The 24556-nt window shown below is 56.0% G+C and overlaps 1 protein-coding gene across 5 annotated transcripts; it reads right to left on the minus strand.

Annotated features, from left to right (window-relative positions):
* Window positions 1–2676: 2676 nt before the first annotated feature.
* Nr5a1 (nuclear receptor subfamily 5 group A member 1) lies at window positions 2677–24291 on the minus strand. Of its 5 annotated transcripts, none has more exons than XM_052182418.1 (7): window positions 24105–24291; window positions 20495–20611; window positions 20249–20390; window positions 17736–18364; window positions 11859–11978; window positions 10035–10182; window positions 2677–4308 (listed from the first exon to the last, which is right to left on the minus strand). In XM_052182418.1, exons 2-7 carry the CDS (start codon window positions 20594–20596, stop codon window positions 4061–4063), a joined length of 1389 nt encoding a protein of 462 aa, XP_052038378.1. In that variant the 5' UTR covers window positions 20597–20611; window positions 24105–24291; the 3' UTR covers window positions 2677–4060. The 5 variants fall into 5 exon arrangements, with proteins under 5 accessions (XP_052038378.1, XP_052038382.1, XP_052038380.1 ...); XM_052182422.1 differs by lacking the exon at window positions 24105–24291 and adding an exon at window positions 22947–23242; XM_052182420.1 differs by lacking the exon at window positions 24105–24291 and adding an exon at window positions 21988–22053.
* Window positions 24292–24556: the final 265 nt, after the last annotated feature.

The following is a 24556-nucleotide window of genomic DNA, read 5'->3' on the forward strand; positions in this document are numbered from 1 at the left end:
TGCCTGGAGATTGCCTCCATCCTAACTGTGCAGACACAAGCCTGAGGCTTCCCTGCTGGAGGCCTAAGCCCGTGGGCAATGGGTGTGGGCCCAAAACACCTAGGCACTGATTTCTGGAGGTGCCACAGGTAGCTGGGATTCACTTGGGAATGAGGGAACAGTTGTCTCGCTGAGGAGGAACCTACGTGGCAGTCCACTGAAAACAGGCCAGGGCACCCCCTCACGGTGCCGCCACTGGTCACGTCCCCAACACCATCCAGCCTGCCTCCCTTGGGGCTACAGAGCTGGGTCAGGGTGGGCTCAGGACAAGTGAGACAAAGAGAGCAGGGTGAGTGAGAAACCCACAAGGGCCAGGGAGGCACAGACAGTCCCAGGGCTTTGGTGGCTTCCTCCCCGAACCCTATGTGTGTTGCAACTGGGACACCATTTCTGGAGAGCATTGGCTCATCTATGCAAGCCCAGGTCTCCAGGCATTTATTTCTGGGGACCTAGGATGTGGAAGAACTTGAAGCCCTGCCTGTCTGTCATTTGCAGAATGAGGGATAACAGGCTTTCTCTCAGAAGACGTTGTGATACAGTCTTATGCTAGTTTGGGGCATGGCAACTACCCCGCACCCACTAAGTCCACAAAGAAGGCCAGCTGTGACCAGAGACATGTAGGGCTGTAGGCAGAGGAAGCTGTGTTCAAGGCATTGAAGGCTCTGTGTGGGGAGGCGAGAGATTCACAAGAGAGAACAGACAGCAGGCAGCAGAGTCCCTGCTTTTCACTGGGAAGGCAGGCAGAAGCCCAGGAGGATGAAAGGCTGGGCCATTTGGCCATTCCCTCTGGAGCAGGTGGGCTTTGCTAAGTATCAGCAGAATACATGCTCAGCCCTGGCAGAACCCAGGGCCTGGGCTAGGGGCCCAGCAGGCATGCAAGGAGGTAGAAGGGACTGGGTCCTTGGTGGCACATAACCACCTGCATTTCCATTCGCCCTAAGTCCCTTCCCTGTTCCAATCATAAAGGTTTGGGGATCACGGGACAGGACTAAGGGTCTCTTTCCAGGCCTTTCCATCCTACATATTCTTCTTCCTCCCACACCCTCTGTGCTCCAGCCAAACACAGTCAGCTGGCGTCACCCTCTTTCTTCTTATTGCTACGATGTTCTTTCTGGACCGTCTCTGTTTCTGTTAAGCTGGTGAATTCCTGGGCATCCTTAAAATCTGAATTTGGGGCCGGGTGGTAGTGGTGCACGCCTGTAATCCCAGCACTCTGGGAGGCAGAGGCAGGCAGATTTCTGAGTTCGAGGCCAGCCTGGTCTACAGAGTGAGTTCCAGGACAGCCAGGGCTATACAGAGAAACCCTGTCTCAGAAAAAAAAAAATCTGAATTTGGGTGACCCCTCAGCCTTTTCCCGTGAGGTGAACCAACGACTTTCTTAGCTGTGGTTCAGTTACATAAGGGATCATATCCTATCATCTGGTTAATTAAGGCAGTCTTCTTTAAGCCTGGACATTGCCCTGGGACAGGCACAAAGCAGGAGAGGAACATCTTTTTCTGCCACCTCCCCCTAAAGGGGGTGGTACCCTTTTTCTAGTTGTTTTAGAAGCTCCAGGTGGACCAAGTGTGGCCCTAGGTTAATCATATTGGGTGAAGTGTGTGGGAGGGACAGTGACTGAGCACCGCCTCTGCTATGTGAATGTGGAGAGCCTACCAAGATGGCTGCTCTGATGGAACCTGAGGTGCTGGAGCACTCAGAGGTTGGTCGAGCTCAGTGCTGCCACCTAGCAGGAATCATCAGCGAGGGTGGGGACTGAGGGCAGGGTAGAAAGGGAGAGCTGAGTTGGAATCCGGGTCCCCACACTGAAAGGCACCCCTGCTGGAGTCTCTATGAGGACAGAGAGCTGAGGGAGGGTTTTGCAAGGTGTTCATGAAATGGACGCGTTTTCAGTATGGAGCAGAACTGGCATGACCGGGTGCAGCTGAGGTGAGACCCCAGAAAGTCACAACATCTCCCAGGCTTGAGACCCAGGCTTGGGGTGGGGCCCAAAGCCTCATAGTATCTGCTGTCTCTCTACCCTGGACTCTCTGACTGTCTCCTACCTCATCTTTAAAAATCTCTTCAATGCCTATGGTATGTATATAGTCACACAGATATACACCCCCTCCTATCACATCCATCTCCCACTGCTCAGTTCCCAGGACGCTCTCCACATTCTCCTCCCAACTTCCTTAGTTCATTTTCATAGTCTGCTGAGTCCACTTGGTGAAGCCTGTAGGTGCATAGGTGCAGGGTCTTCCAGAGGCGCACTGGAGCGTAGGTTAGGATCACATCCCTGAAGACATCTGACTCTCCCACCCCCAGAAGCCACTGATGGCCAGGAGTAGGGGATATGTGAGTTCTTCTTGGAATGTTGAGTGGCTTGGCCTTGTACAGGTTCTAAGTGTGTGTGTGTGTGTGTGTGTGTGTGTGTGGCACATAGGTCAGAGGACAACTTATGGGCGTTAGTTCTCTCCTTCTCCATGTGGGTTCAGGGCATCAGGCCTGCAAGCACCTTTCCCTGCTGAGCCATTTCAACAGCGCCCCTTCGCAGAGGTTTGAGCTGAACACCATTTTGGTAGCAGGCAGACCATGACTCCCGCCCAGAACCTTCCCCAGGGACTGCACCTCACTTTGGAATGCAAACTCACAAATGCTACTGGAAACTAATTGCAAAATTTATTTCAGGGCTGCAGGGGTTTATAAGGGCACTTCTTGTCTTGGGGCTGTGGGTCTCTGGCCTTGGTGGGCGCACGCATCTCAGGGGCAGAGGTGGGGGTCTGAGTCAGGGTGGTAGAAGAGAGGAGACAGCCTTGTCCAGTTGGGCAGGCCTAGCATAAGCTGTAAATCTGACGTGAAAGCAGGAAAGACAGTGGATGCCCAGTCTGAAACAGAAGGTGGCTTAACCTCTTGCCCCAGTGCTTGGCCCTGCAGAGTGACTTTTAGGAGGCAAAGCAGCAGCCAGGGAACTGAGGCCAGCTTCAAGGGTTGTGGCAAGGGACCCAAAAGGATGGAGCCATGAGAAAATCCCCAGCACTGTCCTCATACAAAGATCCATGAAATCTCCTAGGCTCACCCACATCCCCACCTGCAAGGACTCTCAGCCCCTGCAGGCCTCCTGTTGCTCCCCCAGTGGGGCTGGGGCAGAGGGCAAACAACAACTCTTCTCAGGAGTGAGGTGGGGGACACAAAGATGGCCGCACGCCAGCCTGACTCTTGGAAGGAGATGTCAGGAGAAAGCTTTGGTGCTAATCCCCATATCCCAGCTCAGTCCTCTGTCCGTCTCCTGCCTGTTTCTCTCTCACATACTTTCCAAGGACTATCTAGGTGAAAGGAAGAGAATCCTGGTGACTGCAACCTTGCAGATAAGCACCAGCCCAGCCAGCTGGTGGTGGGCAGGGCTAGGGCAGGAATGTTGACTACAGCAGACTCCTCCTCCCTGGGTAGCTGGGACCTGGGAGAAGGATGATCCCAACAAAGTCCTTTTACAGGTAGTGGATTAGAATTAGATGGGTAGAGGGCTGGAGGGGGTCTTTTTGCCCTACCCACCCACACGGTGTCCTCTAGGGACCCAATTTCACAAACTCAGTTTACAACAGTGGACTTCCTTCCCTGCTTCAGGGGAGTCTGGAGACCCTCCTCCTCTGCCCTCAATGATGCCCGCAGACCTTCCTCTGCCTCTGATTACAGGAGAGAGGGAAAGGATGATCTCTGACCCAAGGGACATTCAGGCCCATCAGGAAATCCCAAGCCTCCTCCTGGGACCTCAGATACCAGGAAAAAAAAAGCTGGGGGCAGATGGAAGAAGGAGTGGTTAGAAGCCACCCCTTTGGGGCAGTCCAAGTGACAGACACAGGCCAGTGGCTAGTGAAGGCAACCTGCTCCAGCCAGTTCCCGCCCATCCTTGCCCGTCATCCCAAACACACAGCTCTGGAGCTCAGGGGCAGGGGCTTAGGGACAGGGCTCCTGGATCACCTAATGCAAGGAGTCTTTTGGAGGCAGTGGCATCCCTGCCTACTGCCGGCTGCCCGGTGCCCAGGCTCAAGTCTGCTTGGCCTGCAGCATCTCAATGAGAAGGTTGTTACGGGGCATCTCGTTGCCCAGATGCTTGTGGTACAGGTATTCCTTGGCCTGCATGCTCAGTGCCCGCACCTCCACCAGGCACAAGAGCAATTGCTGGAATTTGTCCCCGCAGTGTGGGTAGTGACACAAGGTGTAATCCAGCAGGGCAGCGTTGGCCTTCTCCTGGGCGTCCTTTACCAGGCTGTGGTTGTTCAGGAATTTCACATCTGCAACGGGAGCAGCCCATCACCCTCTTGTCACTGTGCCACCAACAAAGTTAGGCTGACACAGTCACCAGTGTTACCAATACCACCACAGTCCCAGGGGATACCAACCTGTGGACGCAGAGACTGCTATGAGCCTCTCAGTGGCCATCTCCCTATCCCCGTCCTGTGGCCACCATCGCTGACATCACTTGCATACTGTCCCCAATCTTTTTCCTCTGCCTTCTCTGTCTTTGGTTTTTCTGTTTGTTTGTTTTCTTTCTTTTTGAGACAAGATCTCACTATGTCTCCCTGGCTGGCCTGGACCTCACAGGGATCCACCTGCTTCTCTCTGAAGGGCATGTGCCACCACACCTAGAAAATCCCTGTGTCCTATCCCCAGTATGGCCACCACTATCACCAATCACTAAGCCACATCACTGGTTCAGTCATCATTACTGTTGTCACCATGGATACTTGACAGTCAAGATCGTCAGGAGCATCAGCAGATGTACTGATAGTGTGGTGTTTACGTCTCTCTATTTTCTCATCTATGAAATGGGGTGCACTTGTCTCTCCCAGGATATAAGGTAGCAGTGTGTGAGAAAGCATTTCAAAGCCATCACTCCTGCCCCGATAGACATCACCATCAGCATCACTGTCCAAAGGGCCTGTCTTAGGTGTCAGACCCACGAGCACTCTGGGCATGCCCTGGAAAGAGGTTCCATAAATTCAGTCAGGGAACCCTGGGGTCAGCTGCTTTGCAGCACTGTTCGTGGTGGGTCACATCTGGGCAGCTGTGGACTGGATACACCTGGAGCACATGGAGCCGTGTCGAAAAGCAGGGCAGAGTGGGAGGCCAGAGAGAATGGGAAGAACTGAAGGTTTGCAAGGCAAAGCCGTTTACATAAATTTAAAATGGCACTGAAGCAAAGAGTCGCTTAGCGCATACTGTTGGCCTGGCACACACAGGCCCTGGTCCTATCCCCTATACTATCAAAAAATAAAAAGAGACGGTTGGGGGAGGGTGGAAAGAAGGCGGGGCAGGCGAACAGGCAGGCAGTCTGGCTCACTAGCCCTCTCCACACAGACGCGCTGTGTGAGAACAATGGTCGCCACGAAGCTGAGGATAGACATGGACGCCCAGCTCGAGGTGAGAGGGAGAGGAGCAGGTGGCTCAGTGAGGACCAAGTGAGACCGGGGCTGCAGCGTGAGAGGAGCATCCTGGGCCTTAGACACAAAGGAGGCCCTTGGAGTTGGTTAGGAGTGAGCTGCCCTGTGCAAGAGTCTCTGCCTGTTCTGCATAAAAGGTCACCTTCCTCAGGGAAGGGGGCTGGAAACAGAGTGTCCGAGTCCCTTCCTTGTCGCCCAAGCCCCTGTCCCAACTCTCAGCCTCAATCAGCTCCTGCCCTGCTTAGGAGTTTAATTAACATCAGCCCCAGCCCTCACAGCCTACCCTGGCCTCTGCTGGGCTGTTGCTTCCAGAGGTTCACAAGATGGGTCACTCCTCGGCTTTCCTCCCTGGGGTAGGTACCCCCTGTCTTTCTACTGTGGGGGAGTTTGTCCAGCATGCGCTCTTGGCCCTCTAATCCCTCTTAACACCCACTGCGCCAGGAAAGCTGAGGTGCCTGGCAACCCTGATCCTCAGCCGCCCCCAGCATACCCGCTGAGGCCCGTGTTGTCCAAAGATGGATTTAGGGAAACCGGAGCTGGGCCTGCGTTGTCGTATGGCAGGATTTGGCAGCTGCTGGCTTCTACCTCGGCTCCCATCACTCCCCAGTAAGTGAGCTAGGGTCATTTTCTTCCTCCCCTCTCTGGGATAGCCACCAGCTCACAGACATCTTTATGCCCTTTAGGGGGAAAAAAGCTCCCTTTGCCTAGAGAGATGCTCCTACATTCCAGTCCAGTCCTTCCTGCCTCAGTGTCCCTGGACAGCAACACCTACCCGACTGTACGGAGCAGCCCAGATTTCTAGCCTCCTGGCTCCGGGTACATGTTAAGGTGACCACAGGAAGTCATTCCACCAAGCTGGTCTCCTGGAAGCGAGCGATGCCTACTGATCCCATCTGTCCTTGTCCCAAGCCCTTCCCCATCTTTTATCATCAGCCAGCACCCCCATACTGTCCCTGGGTTGTTCTGACATTCTTAATAGGAGAAAGACGGGGTCTGTCTCAAGGCTACCCCGTAAAGGGGCTCAGAAGAAAGAGATGCAGGGGAGGAGGATGGGCCAGGATGCTGCTCAGATGGAAGGGATGGAGACACCAGGACCTGGGCTTCCAGCTTTACCTGGATTTACTGTTCTCGGCAGCAGGCAGCAGGGATGAGAGTGGAGAGTGGAGTAGAAGGGGGGGGTGCAAGGCAAGGACAACTTTCAGGGACAGCCCCTCTCTAAGAAGGCCCCTGGACTCTCGGTTCCCACTTCGTAAGACCTCCATGGCCCCGAGGCACGGAGGCAGCTGTTGCGTGGATAGACAGACACAGCACCCACAGGCCAGGGCTGGGATCCACAGCATGGCGCCAGCCTGGTTCCTCCCTTCAGACGTCTAGACTGCAAGAAGTGCATCTTGCAAGACTGTGCCTAGACCAGCCACACACTGCAGGCTAGGACGCAGACACAAGCCTGTCTGATTCTAGGAGCTGCAGGACTTCCTGCTGTGAGCAGGGCTGAACTGGGCTTCCCAGAGCTGGAAGGTTTCAGAACCAGGTTCTCTGCAACCTATGAGGTTAGTCTAAGATCCCACCCTGGGTCTGGGTCGGACTTTAGATCGACTTCTCCCTCACCTGGAAGCCTTAGATCAGTTCACCACTCTGCTCCACTTTCCTCAGCTCACCCAGTCTAAGGGATGGAATACAGACATGTCACACTGAGTGTGCTACCTTTTGCCTTTAGACCTAGGAACAGGCATCGTCCCAGAACCTGGAGATTCTCCCCTCACGGGCCAAGGGGTTCAGACCCCAGCTCTGCAACCAGAAGCTGCCTCAGAACCTATCTTCTGCAAGGTAGAGCAGGTCAGGACAGGGACCCTTGCTGAATACCAGCCTGGGACCCGAGCCTGCAGTGCCCACCTCCCTGGAGGCGGAGGGGATGGGAGATGGCACCCCACCCTGGGAGCAGCCGCCAGCTCCACGAGCTGGGGGCCCCCGGGATCTCAGAAAAGCCCCCTTTTCACGGTTTAATTGAATATTTGAATAATCCTTTCATTCCAGCGAGGCATAAAGAATGTTGTCCCAATAGCAGTGACTCAGGCAGGCGCCCCCGCGCACAATGGCCCCTCGAGTGGCACTGCTATTCAGTCCGTCTTTTGTTGGCTTGGAGCGGTGGGTAAATTGCAAACGCTTAAGGGAATGCTGCCGTGCGCCTCAATGGGAATCAGGAAATCGAATGTTAGGTCAATCCATTAAGCTTCGATTAAGTCCTCGGGGGAACAATGCCGGCCGGGCCCATCTTCATAAACACCGCGATTGCCAGGAGAGAGGCACTAATTTTAATTAAGCCTCCTTACCTGCCTCTGAGCTGCCTGAGATGCTATTTAGACGCCAAATGGCACCCTTCTGCAGAGACAGGCGAGAAGGAGGTGTGTAGAGGGGGAACAAGGTGGGGGGTGGGTGACAGTTACTGCCTGGGGCTGAGGCTACCCAGCCTAGGGCGGTGATGCTGAGGGTACAACACGCAAGCTGACTGGAAGTCTGTGGACAGGTGGCCAGCCCTGTCTTGAGGTCTAGTTTTCCTGAAAGCTCAGCTCTGTTGAGGAGTCCTGCGTGTCGGAGGCAGAGGGCCATACACCATCACCCAGCTACAGGTGTTGCCTGTGGCAGGGCTCCATCTATCAACCTACTGACCTACCCCAGGCTGGAGCTGGAAGGACCTTAGATGGTGATAGGCAGATGTGAGGTAGTCACGTTATTCCTAGAGTGGGAGCCATTCCAGAGGAAGGCTCAAGGTACCCAATAACCAACGCCATGCAGCACAGTTCACCCCATCTACCTTGTGGCCTCCTCTCTACCCTCCCCCTCCCCATAACTTCCAACAGGCTGTTCCTTCTGCATCCCGACCCAGTAGAGTTGCCTCAACTCTGATCATACTAGACTGCTCACCTCCTGTCCTAACACAAAGTCTCTTTCCAAGGACTCTGTGACCTAGTGTGCCTCTGTCATTGTCCCTTCATTCTAGGATCCAGTAGGTTGAGGTTCCAGAATCACTGTCTCCTGTGCCTCTGACACCTGCAACCTCAACCCAACAACGCCAGGCTGGCCGCCATGGCTGGGCCTGAGACAATAAAGCCCTCGGTTAGACACAGAGCATGACTAAAGATTGAGCCTGCAGGGGCTGGTTTGTTCGGTCCTTCTGGCTCATCTGTTTATGAACTCAATGATGATGATTAATAAAGAACACGAGCACGAACTTCTGGGGGCCAAGATTGTGGTGGAATGACCTCATGGTGTCCTTGCAGCATGTCAAGGACACTTACGGATGTAATTTCACACATGGGGAAACAGAGGCTCGGAGAGTGACTTGCTCAGTTGCATAGAGCCGGAGTCAGGATCCAGGCAGCCATGGACTTAGACAAGCTTTTCCCATGCTCCCCACTCTTAGCATTCACCTCTCCAAGTTACTGGAGGTGAAGTTAGTACAGCGGACGGGAGTGGGGTGCTGAGCCTAGCCCCGGGGGGAAATAGGGAGGCCAATGTCCAATTGGACTTAGTCCCTTTGCTTCTGGGAGAAAGAGAGCTGTGGGGTTCTCTTTAAGGGAGCGGCTGGAGCTCTGACTGGAGCTAAGAATCCCCACCCAAGATCCTCCCAAGCTTGGCCAGGGCCCCTAAGGCCCTGCTACACTCTAAGATGGCAACTTCACTATGGTCATTTCCTAACACTCTGTAGAACCCTAGCCAGGCCCTTGTCCCTAGCCACGTGGACGTGGACGTGGATGTGGACGTGGACGTGGCAAGTAGGCCAACTCTGAGCCTTGGACATCCTCACCAGCTCCTTTCTCTCTGTTTCCAAACTCTTCCAAGTCCTAGGAAGCATCATTGCCAGACCACCACAAAGACATATCTCTGTTCTGTTTTCCCTCCTGTTCCAAAACTGCTTCCCTGCTGAAGAATCCTCCACCCAACTCACCCACTAAGACTTTCTCTCCCAAGCTCTCTATCCTGGGACTTGGGTTCTCTGAGGCATACCTTCATATTTGATGGATCGTGTTGCCTTGCGGTCCCCCATCTATGCATTCTGCCCTTCATAAGACACTTGCTGTCCCCTAAGTGGATGGCTCTGAGGGGCAGCAGCTGGGGTCTTTCCCATTGGCTACGTTGCCTCCAGTGCCTGGCACCAGGCAGATGTTCAGCAGATGTTTGTAGAATGAATGAATGAATACACAGGTGGGGGGGATCTAGAATCAGAACTCGGGTCTCTGTAGTTCAGGGACTTAGGGAGAGTAGGGATCCTGGATGGGAGCCAGGGAAAAGAGTCCTAAATGCAGCAGGCATTTAAGCATGCTAGGTAGGAAGAGCAATTTCCAACATGATTAGCCAGAAACAAATCAGATGTTCAGAAAGGGCCTCACCCTGTTAAAAGTAAGGCATCTCAGCCTTTGGGATTTCACAGTCCCTCCAGGGAGCAGCCAGGCCCTGACCACAGGGTGCCCTTGTAACACTCACTAAAGGAGGATCCTTATCCCTTGGGCTTTCTAACCACAGTAGGGCCCCCAGTGTCTTTACCACCCTCCTCTGCAGAGCCTCCCGAGACCACTCACCGAGGCTGAAGAGGATGAGGAACTTGAGACAGACGAACTCTTGGCGGTCCAGCTGCAGCGCGTGCAGCTGCAGCACTAACTCCTGGGCCCGCAGCACCAGGCTGTGCAGCAGGGAACCAGCCTGCACGGCCACCGTGCTCAGCTCCACCTGCACGGCAGAGGGGTGGGTCAGGGAGGTGGGCAGAGGGACAGGGACTCGGGTGAGAGGGCTCGGGGCAGAAGGTTCTGACGGGCGATTTGAGTGGAACACCGAGCCTCAGGATCACTATTCTGTCAGCTTTGTTCCATCTGGTGAACCAAGCTAAGTACCCAGGGCTGGCCTTGTGTTTAGTGGCTTTGGAGCAGGCACCCGGCAGCGGGAACCCTGGGGAGCTGAAGGATTCTTTATTTACAAAGGACTGCCTCCGGCCCTGTAGTGTGAACAGTTCTTGTACAGGTGACTGTGACAAGTGCTGTTCCCTGGGGAGGAGGCAGCAGGGGTGATTCTGCTGATGACAGGAAATGGCCACCATATAAGAACCAGTTCATCACTACCTACCTTGTTCTCTCTTGTTCTCTCTCTCTCTCTCTCTCTCTCTCTCTCTCTCTCTCTCTCACTCACACACACACACACACACACACACACACACACACACACAGATATATTCACAAGGCTGTTCCCTGTTCTCTGAAGCTGTGGTGCTCGTGTCTGCACACCCACGCCCGCTCCTGCCCTTCAGTGGCCATTCTCAGCAACACAGGTGCACACCTGCATATGCATTCGTGCTCACACTGTGCCAGGCAGCTATGGACACCCACGCATCTCTGGATGTGCAGAGTCACACAATCAAACACAGGTGGCTGGCTACACCCCAGATGTCCCCGCAGTCCGCGTACCCTCACTCATACCCCAGGTCCTGCCTTTGCGCTCTTGTGGCCCAGAGTAACCCCTTGGGACCAGCATCCCCCGTTCCTTCTTCCAATGGCCTGAAACATGGGAGATATGAGCCCAAGATGAGGACATGGGTCCTGAGAGGCAGGAGGAGGGAAGTGGGACCTTGATCTACATTTTGTTCCAGTACCAACTGTGCCCACTCTTCATCCTGTGTCCCCTGCTGCGGCCACTCTCCTGTCTCCAGGAGTTTCCTTTTCTTCTCCTACTTTTCCCTGTATCTCCTCTCACCACCTCTGTGCTGTCCTCTTTAAATGTGTCACCAGACCCCAGCACTTCAGGCTCCTTCTCCCACATCACTGGCAACCCTCATGTCCCTCCTGTTGGGGACGGAGTTCAGGCGTTCCCAGGCCTTCTCCACGGCTTCCTACTCCTGTCATGTTACATTCTCTGATCTAAAAGGGCCAAATTCTGAGTCTGAGCTCTCTGGGCCTTTCACCCTCTCTTGTGTTCATTCATTCATTCATTCGTTAATCCATTCATTCATCATTTAAGAGAATGGAGACCCTACAAGGTCTCACCTGCTCACCAGCCCCTAGCAATGCCTGGAGCCTTATCTCTCACATTTGCCACCCCACAGTCCCTTGGCCCTACTCTGAACCCCTTTTCAGGGTCCTTGAGTCTACAGCTTTCACATGTGTGACAGCATAGACTGCTACCTGTCACTTCAGTACCAGCTGACCAACTCTGCCTTATTTGGGGGAAACCCAATTCTACTGTTATCTCCTGTAAGAACTTCCACTGGCCTTTTCACACTGTGGCTCCTCAACAGGTCCCAGAACACAGAGACCTCTGGCTAGTGCATGTCCCTGAATTTGGAATTTGGGGTATCCCAAACCAGCCTGGAGAGGCCTGAGATTATGCAGGGCTGGGGGTTGGACCAGTTGAGTCACCTCTTGTCCAGTAACCAGCAGGATGCTGTCTTCCTTGCCGTACTGGACCTGGCGGTAGATATGGTCCAACACCAGCAGCTCGCTCCAGCAGTTCTGCAGCAGTGTCATCTGGTCAGCCACCTGTCGGGAAGAATCACGCAGAGGTCCAGCTGGGGACTGTCCTCTGGGCCCTTCTCTCAGCTCTCTACCCAAAGTCTCAGATGGTCCCATCTGCCCTCCTGTTTACCTCACTGGGGCCGAGTGAGGGCCTTCTTCAGGACCCAGTTCAGTCTTTCATTAGATGTGTAACCTCACACACATCCCAGAGCCTTTCTCTACCTCCATTTTCTCAGTCTCTCAGTGATTCGAGTGTTTGGAGAGGGTCAGGCCCATATCCCACCCCCAGGCATTTGCAAAGACTAGGAGCTAATGCTGTGAAGACCAACCCTCACCCTGTATGCCCTGTGAGGGCCTGTGATCATGGCTGCCCCCTGAAGGGTCCCTGGGGTTGGGGGGAGCTGTAGAGGTACCTAGAGGCTCCTGAGAAAGATAGAGGGGCTACTTGGCTCATGGATACCTCAGCTGTCTGCAGCAATGACAGAACAATGGGCAAGGTAGACTCTAACCATCAGGGTGCAGTTGGGCCTTGGAGTGCAGGAGAAGACAGTCCCTGCTGAGTACCCCCAGCTCTGGGGTCATAGCATCCTCCCACAGAACAGGCAGATGCTCCTGACAGGAGCAGCTTCTGCTTAGAGCCATGAGAACAGCAGCCAGGGATGCCTTGTTACTCCTGCTCACGCCCTACACCTAACCTCTCCTCCCCCACTGCCCCATAGTCACCACCTCCCCCTCCCTGCCCAGCCCAAAGGCCTTTCTTTTTAAAATAATTGTTTTAAATTTATTGGTGTGTGTGTGTGTGTGTGTGTGTGTGCCACAGTGTGTGTGTAGAGGTCAGTTCCCTTCTTCCCCACATGGGTTTTCCAGGAATGGGACTGAGGTTGGCTTAGATACTTCCATCTCTCCCTGGGCCACACCTTGCAGCGACTACCAACCTTGCTGCATGTCAACCCCGCTGATAGTCGCCATCACTTTACAAAGAGAAGAGACTGAACACTGAGCTCAGGCAAGGCACCGATGGTTGTATAGGTCAGTGTGGCTCTAGGTCCATGCTCTTTACCACGAGGCATAGAAGACAACCTGCCCCCTTGTCCCCCTTGCCACCAGGACTTCAGAGTCTCCTATGGACTGGTTACCTCGCCCATGAAGCCCTGCTCAAACCCAATCTCTCACTACCCTGTGGAGTACCAATCCGTGCCTGTCTTTCCTGGTACTTTGGAGTATGCAAGGTCAGGACTGGTTTTCCCTCTGCCACTGTTGGTCCTCCAGGTACCAGCAAGAGGCTGATGAGGGGCATTTGCTTCATAAAATATCCATCTTTCCCTCAAACCCAGGCCCAAGGAGAGAGAACTAGACATAAAAACTAGCTCTGTCCTCAGCTTAGCAGCCTTTCCGTCTTCCCTGGGGTGTCCTCGGGCAGGTGTTGAGAAAGGAGAGGGCAGGTGTGTGGGCTACTTTTATGTCAACTTGACACACCTAGAGTCATCTGAGAGGAGGGAACCTCAGCTGGAAAAAATGTCTCCATACTGTTGGGCTGTCAGCAGGCCTGTAGGACATTTTTTTAATTAGTGATTGGCGTGTGTGTGTGTGTGTGTGTGTGTGTGTGTGTGTGTGACCCACCATCACTCTAAACTAGTCCTGGTTCTATACAGAGGCAGGCTGCACAAGCCACGGGAAACAAGCCAGTAAGCAGCAGTCCTCCTTGCCTTCTGCATCAGCTCCTGCCTCTGGGTTCCTGCCCACTTTGAGTTTCTGTCTTGGCTTCCCTCAATGGCTGTAGCTCAGGATATGTAAGCCAAAAAACCCTTTCATGCCTAAATTGATTTTGGTCATGGCGTTTCAGGATAGCCATAGCAATCCTAACAAAGACAGAGGACAAAAGGAAAGAACATGCCGGCAAGTCCTGCAGGCTCCTCAGGGTCCCTCCCACCCACTCGGTCCAACACAGGGCAGGGGTGCCGGTCCCTACCCACCTCCTCTCTGGGTTCCAAGCCCAGGCCTCTGCCTGTCCTGAGCCCCATCACTGTTAGAACAGAGACCCAGCGTCTGACCGCAGGCTACCCCCATCTCTCTCACACCACTCTTTGCAAGGAGTAAACCAAAACTCCAGAAACACAATGCCAGAGCCTCTCGTGCCTGCCTAGGCGACAGATACTCATGGGACAGACAATCAGCCAGAATCACCCAGGTGACACCAGGCAGGGGGATCTGGGAAGTTCTTGGGGGCCCCTGAGAACTTCTGGACACCTGGGTGGAAAAAGCAACAAAATAAATACACACCCATGTGGGTGACCCAGAAAGAGGCCAGCAGGGCTGCGCATGCTCTGCCCCCATCCCAGGCATAGGCGCAGATACCCTTGTGCCCAGATGGAAGAAGCGGGGCAGGAGAAATGATAGAGTGTTAGCAGATAAGCAGACTGAGCCTTGGCAGAAGGCAGAGAGGTCATAGTGACCTGGGTGCCCAGCCCTGCAGCAGACTCTACCCAGACCTCAGCTGTGGGGCTGGGTGGCTCGGCTTGGGGCCTGGTGAGAAGACTGCACATGAGGCTACACTGAGCACGCCAGACCCAGTGTTCCAGTCCTTCACCTGGCCATGCCCTCTCCTCAACCGTAATTTCCTGATCTGTGATAGGAAAGGACACTCTTCTCTCTTCTGCACTGAGACAATCAGGCACAGGTGGCACTGGGGAGAGCATGGGACACCTGGACCAGCTCCAAAGGTTCTAAAGAACCTGTTGGGCTCCATTTTCCTTTTGGCCAGGCAAATTTTCCCGTCATGCCTATCTCTTCCTGTGGGTGGGCAGATGGACACACGGACATCCAACTCCAACCTACTGCAGCTGCCTGTGCTCTCCACAAGAACCCGAGTGTGTAAGAGCATCTCTCGTCCTAAAGAGGATGAGAAGAAGGCTCCCACCTTCCCTTTGCCACCTTGGGAACAAGGTTGTTTGCAGCCCTGGCTTGGGGTCCCTGGCCAGCCCAGCCTGCCTGTTGAGTCCTCCTATGGCCCACCACAAATCTTGGAACCTTGACAGTGCAGTCTGTATCCAAGAAGGGTATTGATGGTGCTGCACTGACCTCTCCCTCAGCAGGCCTCTCTGGAGTCCCTGGGGTCTGATCAGTCTGGCAGCCAAGGCCAACGGGCTCAGTAATTCTTCAGGGTCTGACACTCCATGGCTGCCCATGGCACACTCCTGGCTGAGCAATTGTTTATCAGCCCAGTACTGACAGACTTACTGTGTCTCAATAAGCCATCTATCTGAGCAGTTATCTGCTGCCCATGGGGGCCTCCGTGGGGAAGGAGAGTGGGACATTGAGGAGGGACCCACGTCAAGATGGCCTCCTAGGTAAAGGTGAGTCTACCACTGTTCGGGTAACAAGTTGGTACACCACCGGGGCAAAGTGGATCCCATTTTACAGAGCTCAGAGGTGTGTGGGCCTTGCGTGCCCTTCCCTATGCTCGTCCTGGGAATGGAGAGTCTTCTTTATGCTACAAATAGGGGCAGTCCAGAGGGGAGGAATGGACTCCAGTAGGGCTTCTTGTGTTCTGAGCTACATGTCAAATTCTTTACCTGTTCTAGCTCACCCAGCCTTTACGAGGCTCCGGGAAAATATTAGTTAGGCTCCTCCTACCTTACAGATGAAGAAACTGAGGCCAGCGAAGCAGAGTTACTGGCTAAGTCCACAGGTTGTGTGCCCTGGCCTGCCTTCTGACCCCCTCAACAGAGAAGCCTTTGACTGCCACAGATGTGGTAGCGCTTTCCCCGGGTCCTCTATTTCTCTCCACATGAGGACCCCAGGGACCTGCTCCTTGACAGTCTACACATGTCGTCTAGCCCTCCCTGCAGGTTCCTGAGCCCAGTCCATTCCCACGTCCCCGGGGCCCATCTCAGAGGCTGCCCTAGTCACAGAGCCACAGAGCCCCCTCTCCCATGGCCTAAAATTTGCGCATGGCTCGGTGAGAACCAGCTCACTGGGCAGCCTCAACTCTTCCGACCTGCATGCCTGGTCTCTGCGACACACACACACACACACACACACACACACACACACACACGCACACGCACACGCCCCAGCCTTGCGAAGCATGCTGGCTCAGGAGAGGCTGTGAGGGCCGGGAGCTCGGGCTTATCTGCAAGGTCCCTCAGAAGCAGCACTGGCTATGGCTAAGATCCCTGGGCTCCTCTCACAGGTTCTGGGAAGGGGAAGCAGGAAGGTTTGGGCCACAGAGAAGCCAGAAGCAGGAAAAAACACTCAGCAACGCTAAGACAAAAGCCCTTCCCATCCTGCATGACCCCCCCCCCCCAAACCAGGAAGTCGGCCAGAGGAAGTGCCCTGCCCCTGGATCCAAGATCCAGGAAAGCTGGGAACGCTTAGCTTCCACTCTCTGTTCAGAGACTTCAGGAGACACCCGCAGTATCTTGGGGGGTGTGGGGGGAAGAGATCTTCCAGAGCACTCAGTACAGGGCAGGTAGAGGGTCTACTGTCCACCAATATCTACCTCCTGCCTCAGCTGGCCTAGAAAGGGTCAGTGAGAGAAGTCACCCCAAGACAGAGACATGGCATGTCCTTAGTCATGGCAGGCCTTAGTCAGTCATCAGTTCCTAACTCCCAGAGACCCCTGGGTCAGAGCTTGAGGTGCCCCCCATGCTGTACCTTCCTCCCCTCGATGCCAGGCAGGCAGGCAGTGCCCCCAGCCCATCTGGCCACACGCCCAAAGGAAGCCCAGGCAGAGTGACGTCAGCAGAGACAGCCGCTCAAGGCTGCAGGGCTTCCCGCAGGGAGGGCAGCGGCCTGCTGTTTATAGCTAGCCGCAGAACACCCAGGGGGGCTTGACCTAGGAGGGTCAGGTTGGGTTGTACCCGAGCCAGGCAGCAGTGAGTCTCGCTCAGGATTCTGGCGGCTTGGGGGTGGTGCACGTAAGGAGCTAGGTAGGGCACTGCAGAGTCAGCTCTCAGGCCCGAGGGCTTCACACCAATAGATGAAATGACTAGAAAGTTCTTCCTGTTGCTAGCCTTAGTCCCTCCTGCTGTGATCCCCACTTTCTTTACCTTCATGTGCACTAACCCTGGGAGAAAGAGGGCACTGAGGTAAGGGGGGAGGGCAGTTGCATGTGGCAGGAATTCCATCTAGTTATCCTACATTCTCGTGCATACACATTTGCACACACACACCACCATCACCACCACCACCACCACCACCATCATCACCATCACCATAACCATCATCATCATCATCACAGGGTAGTAAATCGCATTAGCTAGGTAGTGCTCAGGTCCACAGACACACAAAGCCATACACCCAGAGCCACATCTATGACAACTGAGGATGGTGGGATTGGTGTGTTCTTTCTGAATGAGAGACTAGGATGAAGGGACCTACTTCTGACATAGGCTGGGGATTTGGGGGCAAATGTTTGAGGGTGCCCAGGGTCTCAGAGAAAGAGGGAGCCTGCCAGTAGCAATGCCAACTGGAAGAGCAGCACAACCTGGCAGAACACGGAGGTGCGGAGAGACCACAGCCAGGGAGAGGACACAAGAGTGAAAGACGCCAAGAGAGAGAGAGACTGAAGGGAGAGGGAGAGGTATGGACGGGCAGGGGGCGGGCAGCGAGCACCAGGAAGCTGTGATACCTCAGAAATGCCCTCCTTCCATGCAGTGGTACTGCCCCAGACACTGCCTGAAGAAGCCACTGGGCAGGACTGCCCATCAAAAGGGCGACGCTGGGCAGCCAAGATTAGTAGCTAGAGCCAGGGGCCCGGGGCTATGAGGAGGTACCCACCTCCAGCTCCTTAAAGACCATGCACCTTCGTGCCCAGTCGACAATGGAGATAAAGGTCTGGTCCGCCATCCTGCAGAGGAGGCTGAAGGGCGCTGGCTGGTCGGAACGGCTTTTGCCTGGCTCCTGCAGACAGCCCACGATGCGAGCCCGCACCTGGTCCTCCTCTGGCTCTAGTTGCAGCAGCTGCAATATGAGCTCTGGTACATTGGGCCCTCCCGAGAAGGGCTCTGGATAGCTGTAGGGTGGCCCTGGCTGTTGAGGGGGGCTGGCATAGGGCTCTGGATACTCAGACTTGATGGTGCGGTTAGAGAAGGCAGGATAGAGGTAGCCAGCCAGGGGCCCATGGGGACCAGGCACGGCCATGGGCAGAGATGGGGCTCCAAAGTCACCCAGCGGCCCACTGGGTGGTCCAGAGACCAGGGCCTTGGGCTCGGGTGCATGCAGGCTAGGGGGTAGCATGTAGTCCGGTGGGGGAGGGGGTGGCGGGGGCACCCCCATCGGTGGCCCAGTCTCCAGCTTGAAGCCGTTGGCCCGAATCTGTGCTTTCTTCTGCTGCTTCAAGGCTCGGTCTCTCTTGTACATGGGCCCAAACTTGTTCCGGCCGCCCCGCATTCGATCAGCACGCACAGCTGTGGGCAGGAGCAGTCTGTCAGGTTCTACCTTCCCAACTGTCTGCTACAGAGCTTCCCCCCCCCCCAAATGTCCTTCTCACACACGCATATACCACGCCCCCAGCCCTGTTCAGTGGCCTTCTCTGCTCACAGCTGAAAGCAACAGCCTTGGCGGCACCCCAGGCCTTTCTCCACGTTCTTGTGACCCCCTTCTCTCTCCCCTCCGCCCACTCACCCACCCTCCCCTCCGCTTGAAACCCTTTTCTTTTTCTTGCATTTACTTAACACCCAGTCCAATGTTGCCACCTCCAGGAAGTCTCAGGATTTCCCCCCAGGCAGAATGTCCTGTCCTGTCCCATATGAATGCCTCAGGCTGAGCGCTCCTGGGTTCAGGTGCCCAGTCCAGGCTCTGACAGGGAGAGGGTGAAAGCGAAGGGCCCCCAGTCCGCTTTGCTCGCAGTGGGGCGCCTTCATGATTCTACAAAGCTTCCCCCACTGCAGTCTACTGTGAGCCTGGCTTTGTGCTGGAGGAGGGGATCTATTTTGCTGACCAGATGTTTTTCTCCTGGCCAAGAATGTGTCACCAGCCAGACTCAACAGGTGCATCTCTGCAGCTCCAGTGTGGCTCCAGCCCTTGCTCAGACAGGACCCCACCCAAGCTCTGAGAAAAGGGAGAGAGGGGTGGTGTTCCACAGAACTGAAGGCTTGGGAGCCCGCCCGCCCAACACAGATCTTCCTGTCAGAGGTGAACAGCATGCTCTGCTCCCCTGGCGGCTGCCACCCACGATAGCCAGCTCTCTGCCTGCTCAGGACCTGGACCTATGCATGAGGGCTCCGGACACAGGACGGGGTACCTCCTTCAATCCGACTCCCTCTCTAGGTAGCAGGATATAGCCATAGTTTTCCCCCAGCATTTAGGGCCTTCCCTGCAAAAACTTTAGCCAACAGCTGCCGGCTGGGCGCTCAGCCCGGCTGGGGCCAGCAGGGTAGAAGCTATGACTGTCCACTTTCTGAGTCTGAGTCCCTCCTGATGGACCATTGCTGTCCTCTCTGGACCAGAACAGAAGGGGGAGAGGCAGCTCTGGCCACTCTTCACCCCAACCTTCTCAGGGCTGGACTCTGAATGCATGGGAAGGAATCTCAATTCCTGTGACACTTAGACAGACAGACAGACAGATGCACAGTCTGAAGAGCGATGGACAAATAGCAGCAGAAAGTGTGGTAATAAAGACAGTTACAGCTATCCTGCCGAGTCTTTCTCCTCACAGCAGGCAACTCCCGCTTGTTTTTAGCCCCCCTCCCCAACAGTCCCACAGTCCTCCTACTAACACAAGGTGAGCATTACTTTTTTACTTCATTATTCAAATGGGGACATCTGCAGCTCAGAGAAGTCCCCAGCCTACAAATGATAAAGCTGGGATTTGAACATGGTCAAGTTATTGAGAGCTATGGCTTTGGCTGGTGTGGGGGAATTTATGGGGACATCTGGGAGCTTCTCACACAGTGGTTCTATTGGGGCTCTGCTCTGTCCTGGAGAAAGGCTTACCTCCCTGGGGGTGGGGGAGGGGATACTGGATCTCAATACACAGCTCATGACTGGCAACCACCTTGCCTCAGTCTCCAGAGTCCTAGGATTGCAGGGATGGATCACCACACTCTGAAGTCTCACTTTTGATATTTTGGGACTGAGCCCAGGCAAGCCCTACACGCAGGGACTCTTCTGGCGCTAGACTCCCTAGTTGCCTCTGCTCCCTGCAGAGCTGGGGCCCCAACGCCACGCCGAGGGGCCAATCACCTGGATCCAGAAACTGCTCCGCTTTCCCCTCAGCCCCTCTCCCAGGCCCGCCCGCGGCTCCCTGGGGCGGCCAGCAGTCAGGGGTCCCGGGCGTGCAGGACGCGCACCTTCCAGGCGCATGCCCACCGTCAGGCACTTCTGGAAGCGGCAGAAGGGACAGCGCTTACGCTGCGTCTTGTCGATTTTGCAGCTCTGACTCTCGGTGCACGTGTAATGCTTGTTGTTCTGGACTGTGCGCTTGAAGAAGCCCTGCTCCAGAGGAAGGGAATGAGCGCCAGGTCCCGACCGTCGTTCGCCGCCCGCACCCTTGCCACCCGCAGCCTACACCCTCCCTGCTCCCGCTTCGCACTCACCTTGCAGCTCTCGCACGTGAGCAGCCCGTAGTGGTAGCCCGACACCTTGTCACCACACACCGGACACAGCTCGTCCAGGTCCTCGTCGTACGAATAGTCCATGCCCGCGGCGTCCGCCTGTGGAAGGAGGATCGGGTCAGCGCAGGCCGACGGCGACCGGCTTGGGGTTGCCCTGGTCTGTGCACGCGAGGGGGTCCCCAGCACCGGCCGGGTGCGGGGGTTTGCGGGCCACATCCCCGCGCTGCAGCTCAGCCACCCGCCGCGCTCCAGGGCTGCTTCCTCGCCGCCTCTGCCGCGCCCGATCCGGGACCCTCGGATTCGATGCGTTTCCATCCCGATTCGTTTGTCTGAGAACAAAACCCCGATTCTGAGAAAATCAGATAGGCTCGGGCGCGCGGAAGACAGACGTCAGGGAACCAGGGCGAAGTAGGGCACACAGCTGGAGTGGTGTGGGGGCCCAACAGAGACCTAAGTCTAGAAGAGACAGAGAGACACCCCAGCCAGAACTGCTCAACGGAGAGGGGATCCTGGGTGACGGGGACAAGAAAGCCGTGCCAACGACACTGGGAGAGATTCATAGATGGTTGATTGCTAGCTAGGTAGGTGGGTAGATATTGATAGATTATGTAGATAGATGATAGATAATGATAGATAAATGATAGGTGAGATGGATGATGGACAAATGATGATCGGTGACTGATAGATGACCTAAAGATCGATATGCAGTACATAGTAAAAAGATGAGAGAGCAGTGATGGGTAACGAAAAAGACAGGATCAGAGGCTAGGAGTGACAGGCCCAACGAGAAAACCACAGAGACACAGAATCTGAGACACAGTGAGAGACACCGAGCAAGGAGAGACACCCTGGGAAGACCGAGGCAGCGAGAGTGACAGAAACACAAACGGAAAACCTGGAGAGACGAGGTGCCCAGCGAGAGGGTCGGGGATGGGGAGACAGACTCTCGGCGGGCTGCGGCGCGGGCAGAGCTCCCAGGCGTGGCCCCGTGGAGGGACAGGGGCCGACCCTGAGAAGCAGAGAACCCTGGCGCCGGGCCGCTGGGTCCGCAGACAAAGCCACGCAGCGACGGCACCCACCGGCGAGCCGAGACGTCGGGCCGGGAGCGGGCGTGGAGGGCGCAGCGGGGTCGCGGGCGTGGGGTGGAGACCTCCGGCGGAGACGGGGTACAGAGAGTGGGATACAGGCTGCGGTAGACCTCAGACGGAGAGTCCAGATCCCGAGAGCCGTGGCCGGGAACGTGAGAGCCGGTACGACGGCGGCGCCCACCCAGGCCGCTCCGGCGAGCAGCACCCCGCGTTCGGCCCGCACCGAGCCCCGCACCTTTTGACCACGCCGCCGCCCGCGATGAAGCCGCACCCGGGCTCGGCACCGCCCGCCCGCAATGACGGCCACTCGGGCCGGGGGCGGGGAGACCGTCCCGCTCTGCCCCCGCCTCCCCGCGCCCGCCGCCCGCGGGGCTGCTCGAGGCGCACCTGGGACCCGGGCCCCTCCGCCGCACTGCGCGCTTCGCGAACCCGCCGCGCGGGGCCGGGGTGGCCGCTCTATATGCGCGCCTGCGGTATCCGGGGGCGGAGGCGCGGTCCCTGTCCTCCCCACAACCTGGCCTGTGCCCTGCCCTCCCTCCAGCCCCGCTCGCCCTTCACCCTCACCTCCTGGCCCTCCAGCCCCAGCTCGATCCTCCGAAGCCCGCGAGTTCTAAGAGAATTGGGGACCCTGAGCACCCCGGAATCCGGTCAGGTGCCCTGCGCGGGGAAGCGTCGGGCCTCCCCCTGCGCAAGGAGGAGGCGAGCTCCCGTTTGCTAGTCCAGTTTAGGGGCGCCAAGGCCTGAACGCTGCTCGTTTGGCCGCGTGAGAGTGGTTAAGGGCGTGAGTGGGGCGGTGGGCAAGGCAGAAACTAGACTTTTGAATCAGCACTGCCACATTTGCCTACTCGGGCGGCACGCACCCACTCCAGCCCTGTTTCTTAATCCAGAGGGTGGCTGAAAATGGATGCGGTGCAGTGGACAGCAAGAGTTCGGGGGCGAAGCCCATTTCCAGGAGTCCCCCTCAGGGTGCTCGTCTGGAAATGGGAAGCATAGGCATCCCTCTCAGCGACATCCCAGGGTCTGGTAAGCGGCCGGAGCTCCATGGGCGCAGAGGCAGAAAAGCGAAGCCGTGGGGGCTGCACCCATGCGCCCCTGTGGCTAGGGAGGGGGGAGGGGAGAGCTCGGCGGGTGAGGCCTCGGAGCTGTTGCTCTGGGCTGGAAACGTGCACCAGACCACACGGCTTTGCAAGTTAAGTAACTGAGGTTGAGAGAGCTTTGAAGAGGCCTACTCAATCCAGCCCAGGCTCCTTAGCCACCAGGGGTGGAAGTCAGTGCCAGGGCTGGAAATGGACGCCAGCAAGCCTCAGTGGGGAAGCACAGCAAGTCATGCCTTTGCAAAGACCCACCCATTCAAAACTCTGTGTGGATCCCACCCGTGGCTCGGGTTTCTGTGGGGCCTCGACTAGGGTGCTTGGACACGGCTGAAGACCCAGCACAGCGAACCTCTCAAGTCATTCACCCGATGGAGAGAAGCACCACCGAATCTGACCGACCGACTTGGCTGTCCAGTCCCAGCTCAGGCAAGTCTCTTCCCTTCGGTCCTACAGAGCTGAGTTGAGTGAAATCCTGTGGCTCAAGTGGATGAGTAGTAAACAGAGAGAGAGCCAGGCCTTCTCCCCACACTGAGAACTTAAACCTCAGGGATAGGGGCTGTACGGGCTTATGAACAAATTCCCTTCAGATAGAAACCCTCAGAAAGTGAAACTGGGGAGGGAATGGGGTTCAATGGTAGACCACGCCCAGTGTGAGGCTCTGCCGTTGTTCATTTCCAGCATCGCAAAAACACAAACAAAACCAAAACAAAAGCCACCAGATGAACCTAGGCACAGAGGCCAGGAGGCTACGGGATGAAGGAATGGGGGCTGGGCTCCTGACTGGGCATCTCTAGAGTAGCCCACCAGGGGCATCTTGGATACTGTGGACACTCCTCTGGGCTAAATCCCTAGTGGGATGGGGGTTGGGCACCGAGCTGCTCTCTACCTTTCTGCCTGTCTTAGCCCTTTCCTCCAGGGCTCCACTGAGTGCCCCCTTTCCTGTATACCGTTGTAGTGACTCACAGCCCTTCAGGGAAACAAAATAGACACTGGCCCTGACAGTAGAAACACAGACATACACATATGGAGGTTCAGATATCTCCATAGATGCAACCCAGACACTCAGACAACAAGACCCCCAAGACCAGAAGACAAACCTAAGAGACCCTCAGGACAGACAGAACACCACACCTTCAGGAACCCCCGGCTACCTCTAAGACACCACCAACCACCCTCAGACTCTACTGGGTCTGTCGCCGTAGGCCTAGCTCCTCTGTAACACACCATAGGAAAGATGAGGGGTATTGTAATGGGGGGATGGATCTAGAGAGACCCCTGGCCTTTTCCCTGCCCAGACTGGTGGGCACTGGTCATTTTGTAGAGCAGGCAGTGGCCAGTCTAGGCCGGACGGAGCAAGGCACTGAGGAGGGAGGCTGGCCATTAGAGGCCTGGGCCCCGGCCTTCACTTACTGAACGGAAGGAGAATTCTCAGCCGGATAAGAGTGGACACTGGGCACCCAGGGTCCTGGTGGGGACGCTCCCAGGCCCCAGGTAGGGCAGTGGCTAGCGGGCTCTCAGAAACTTCTTCACCCAGCAGCGGGCGGGCAGCAGCGGACTGCAAACTGGCCCTGTCCGATCGTCCTTTCCTCCTCCCCTCGTGGGTGGGGGGGGCCACCGGAGGCCCAATTGGTCTCTGCCCCCACGTGACTCTGCAGGCCTTTCTCCTCCTTTGTTGGTGTTTCTCTTCATTTGGGTCTATATCTTTTTTCACTCTTCTAAAAGAAAAAAAATATCCCTATCTTTATGGGGGCCCCGGGTGGGGGCATAGGCCAAGGCACCGGGGAGGCCTTGGCCAGCTGGCCGTCCGGGCTGCTGTGGGAGCCTGAGGCGGGACCCCACGTAGGCGGATAGGCAGCGGCTTG

Source organism: Apodemus sylvaticus, chromosome 5 (genome assembly GCF_947179515.1).
Source record: "Apodemus sylvaticus chromosome 5, mApoSyl1.1, whole genome shotgun sequence".
NCBI lineage: Eukaryota > Metazoa > Chordata > Mammalia > Rodentia > Muridae > Apodemus > Apodemus sylvaticus.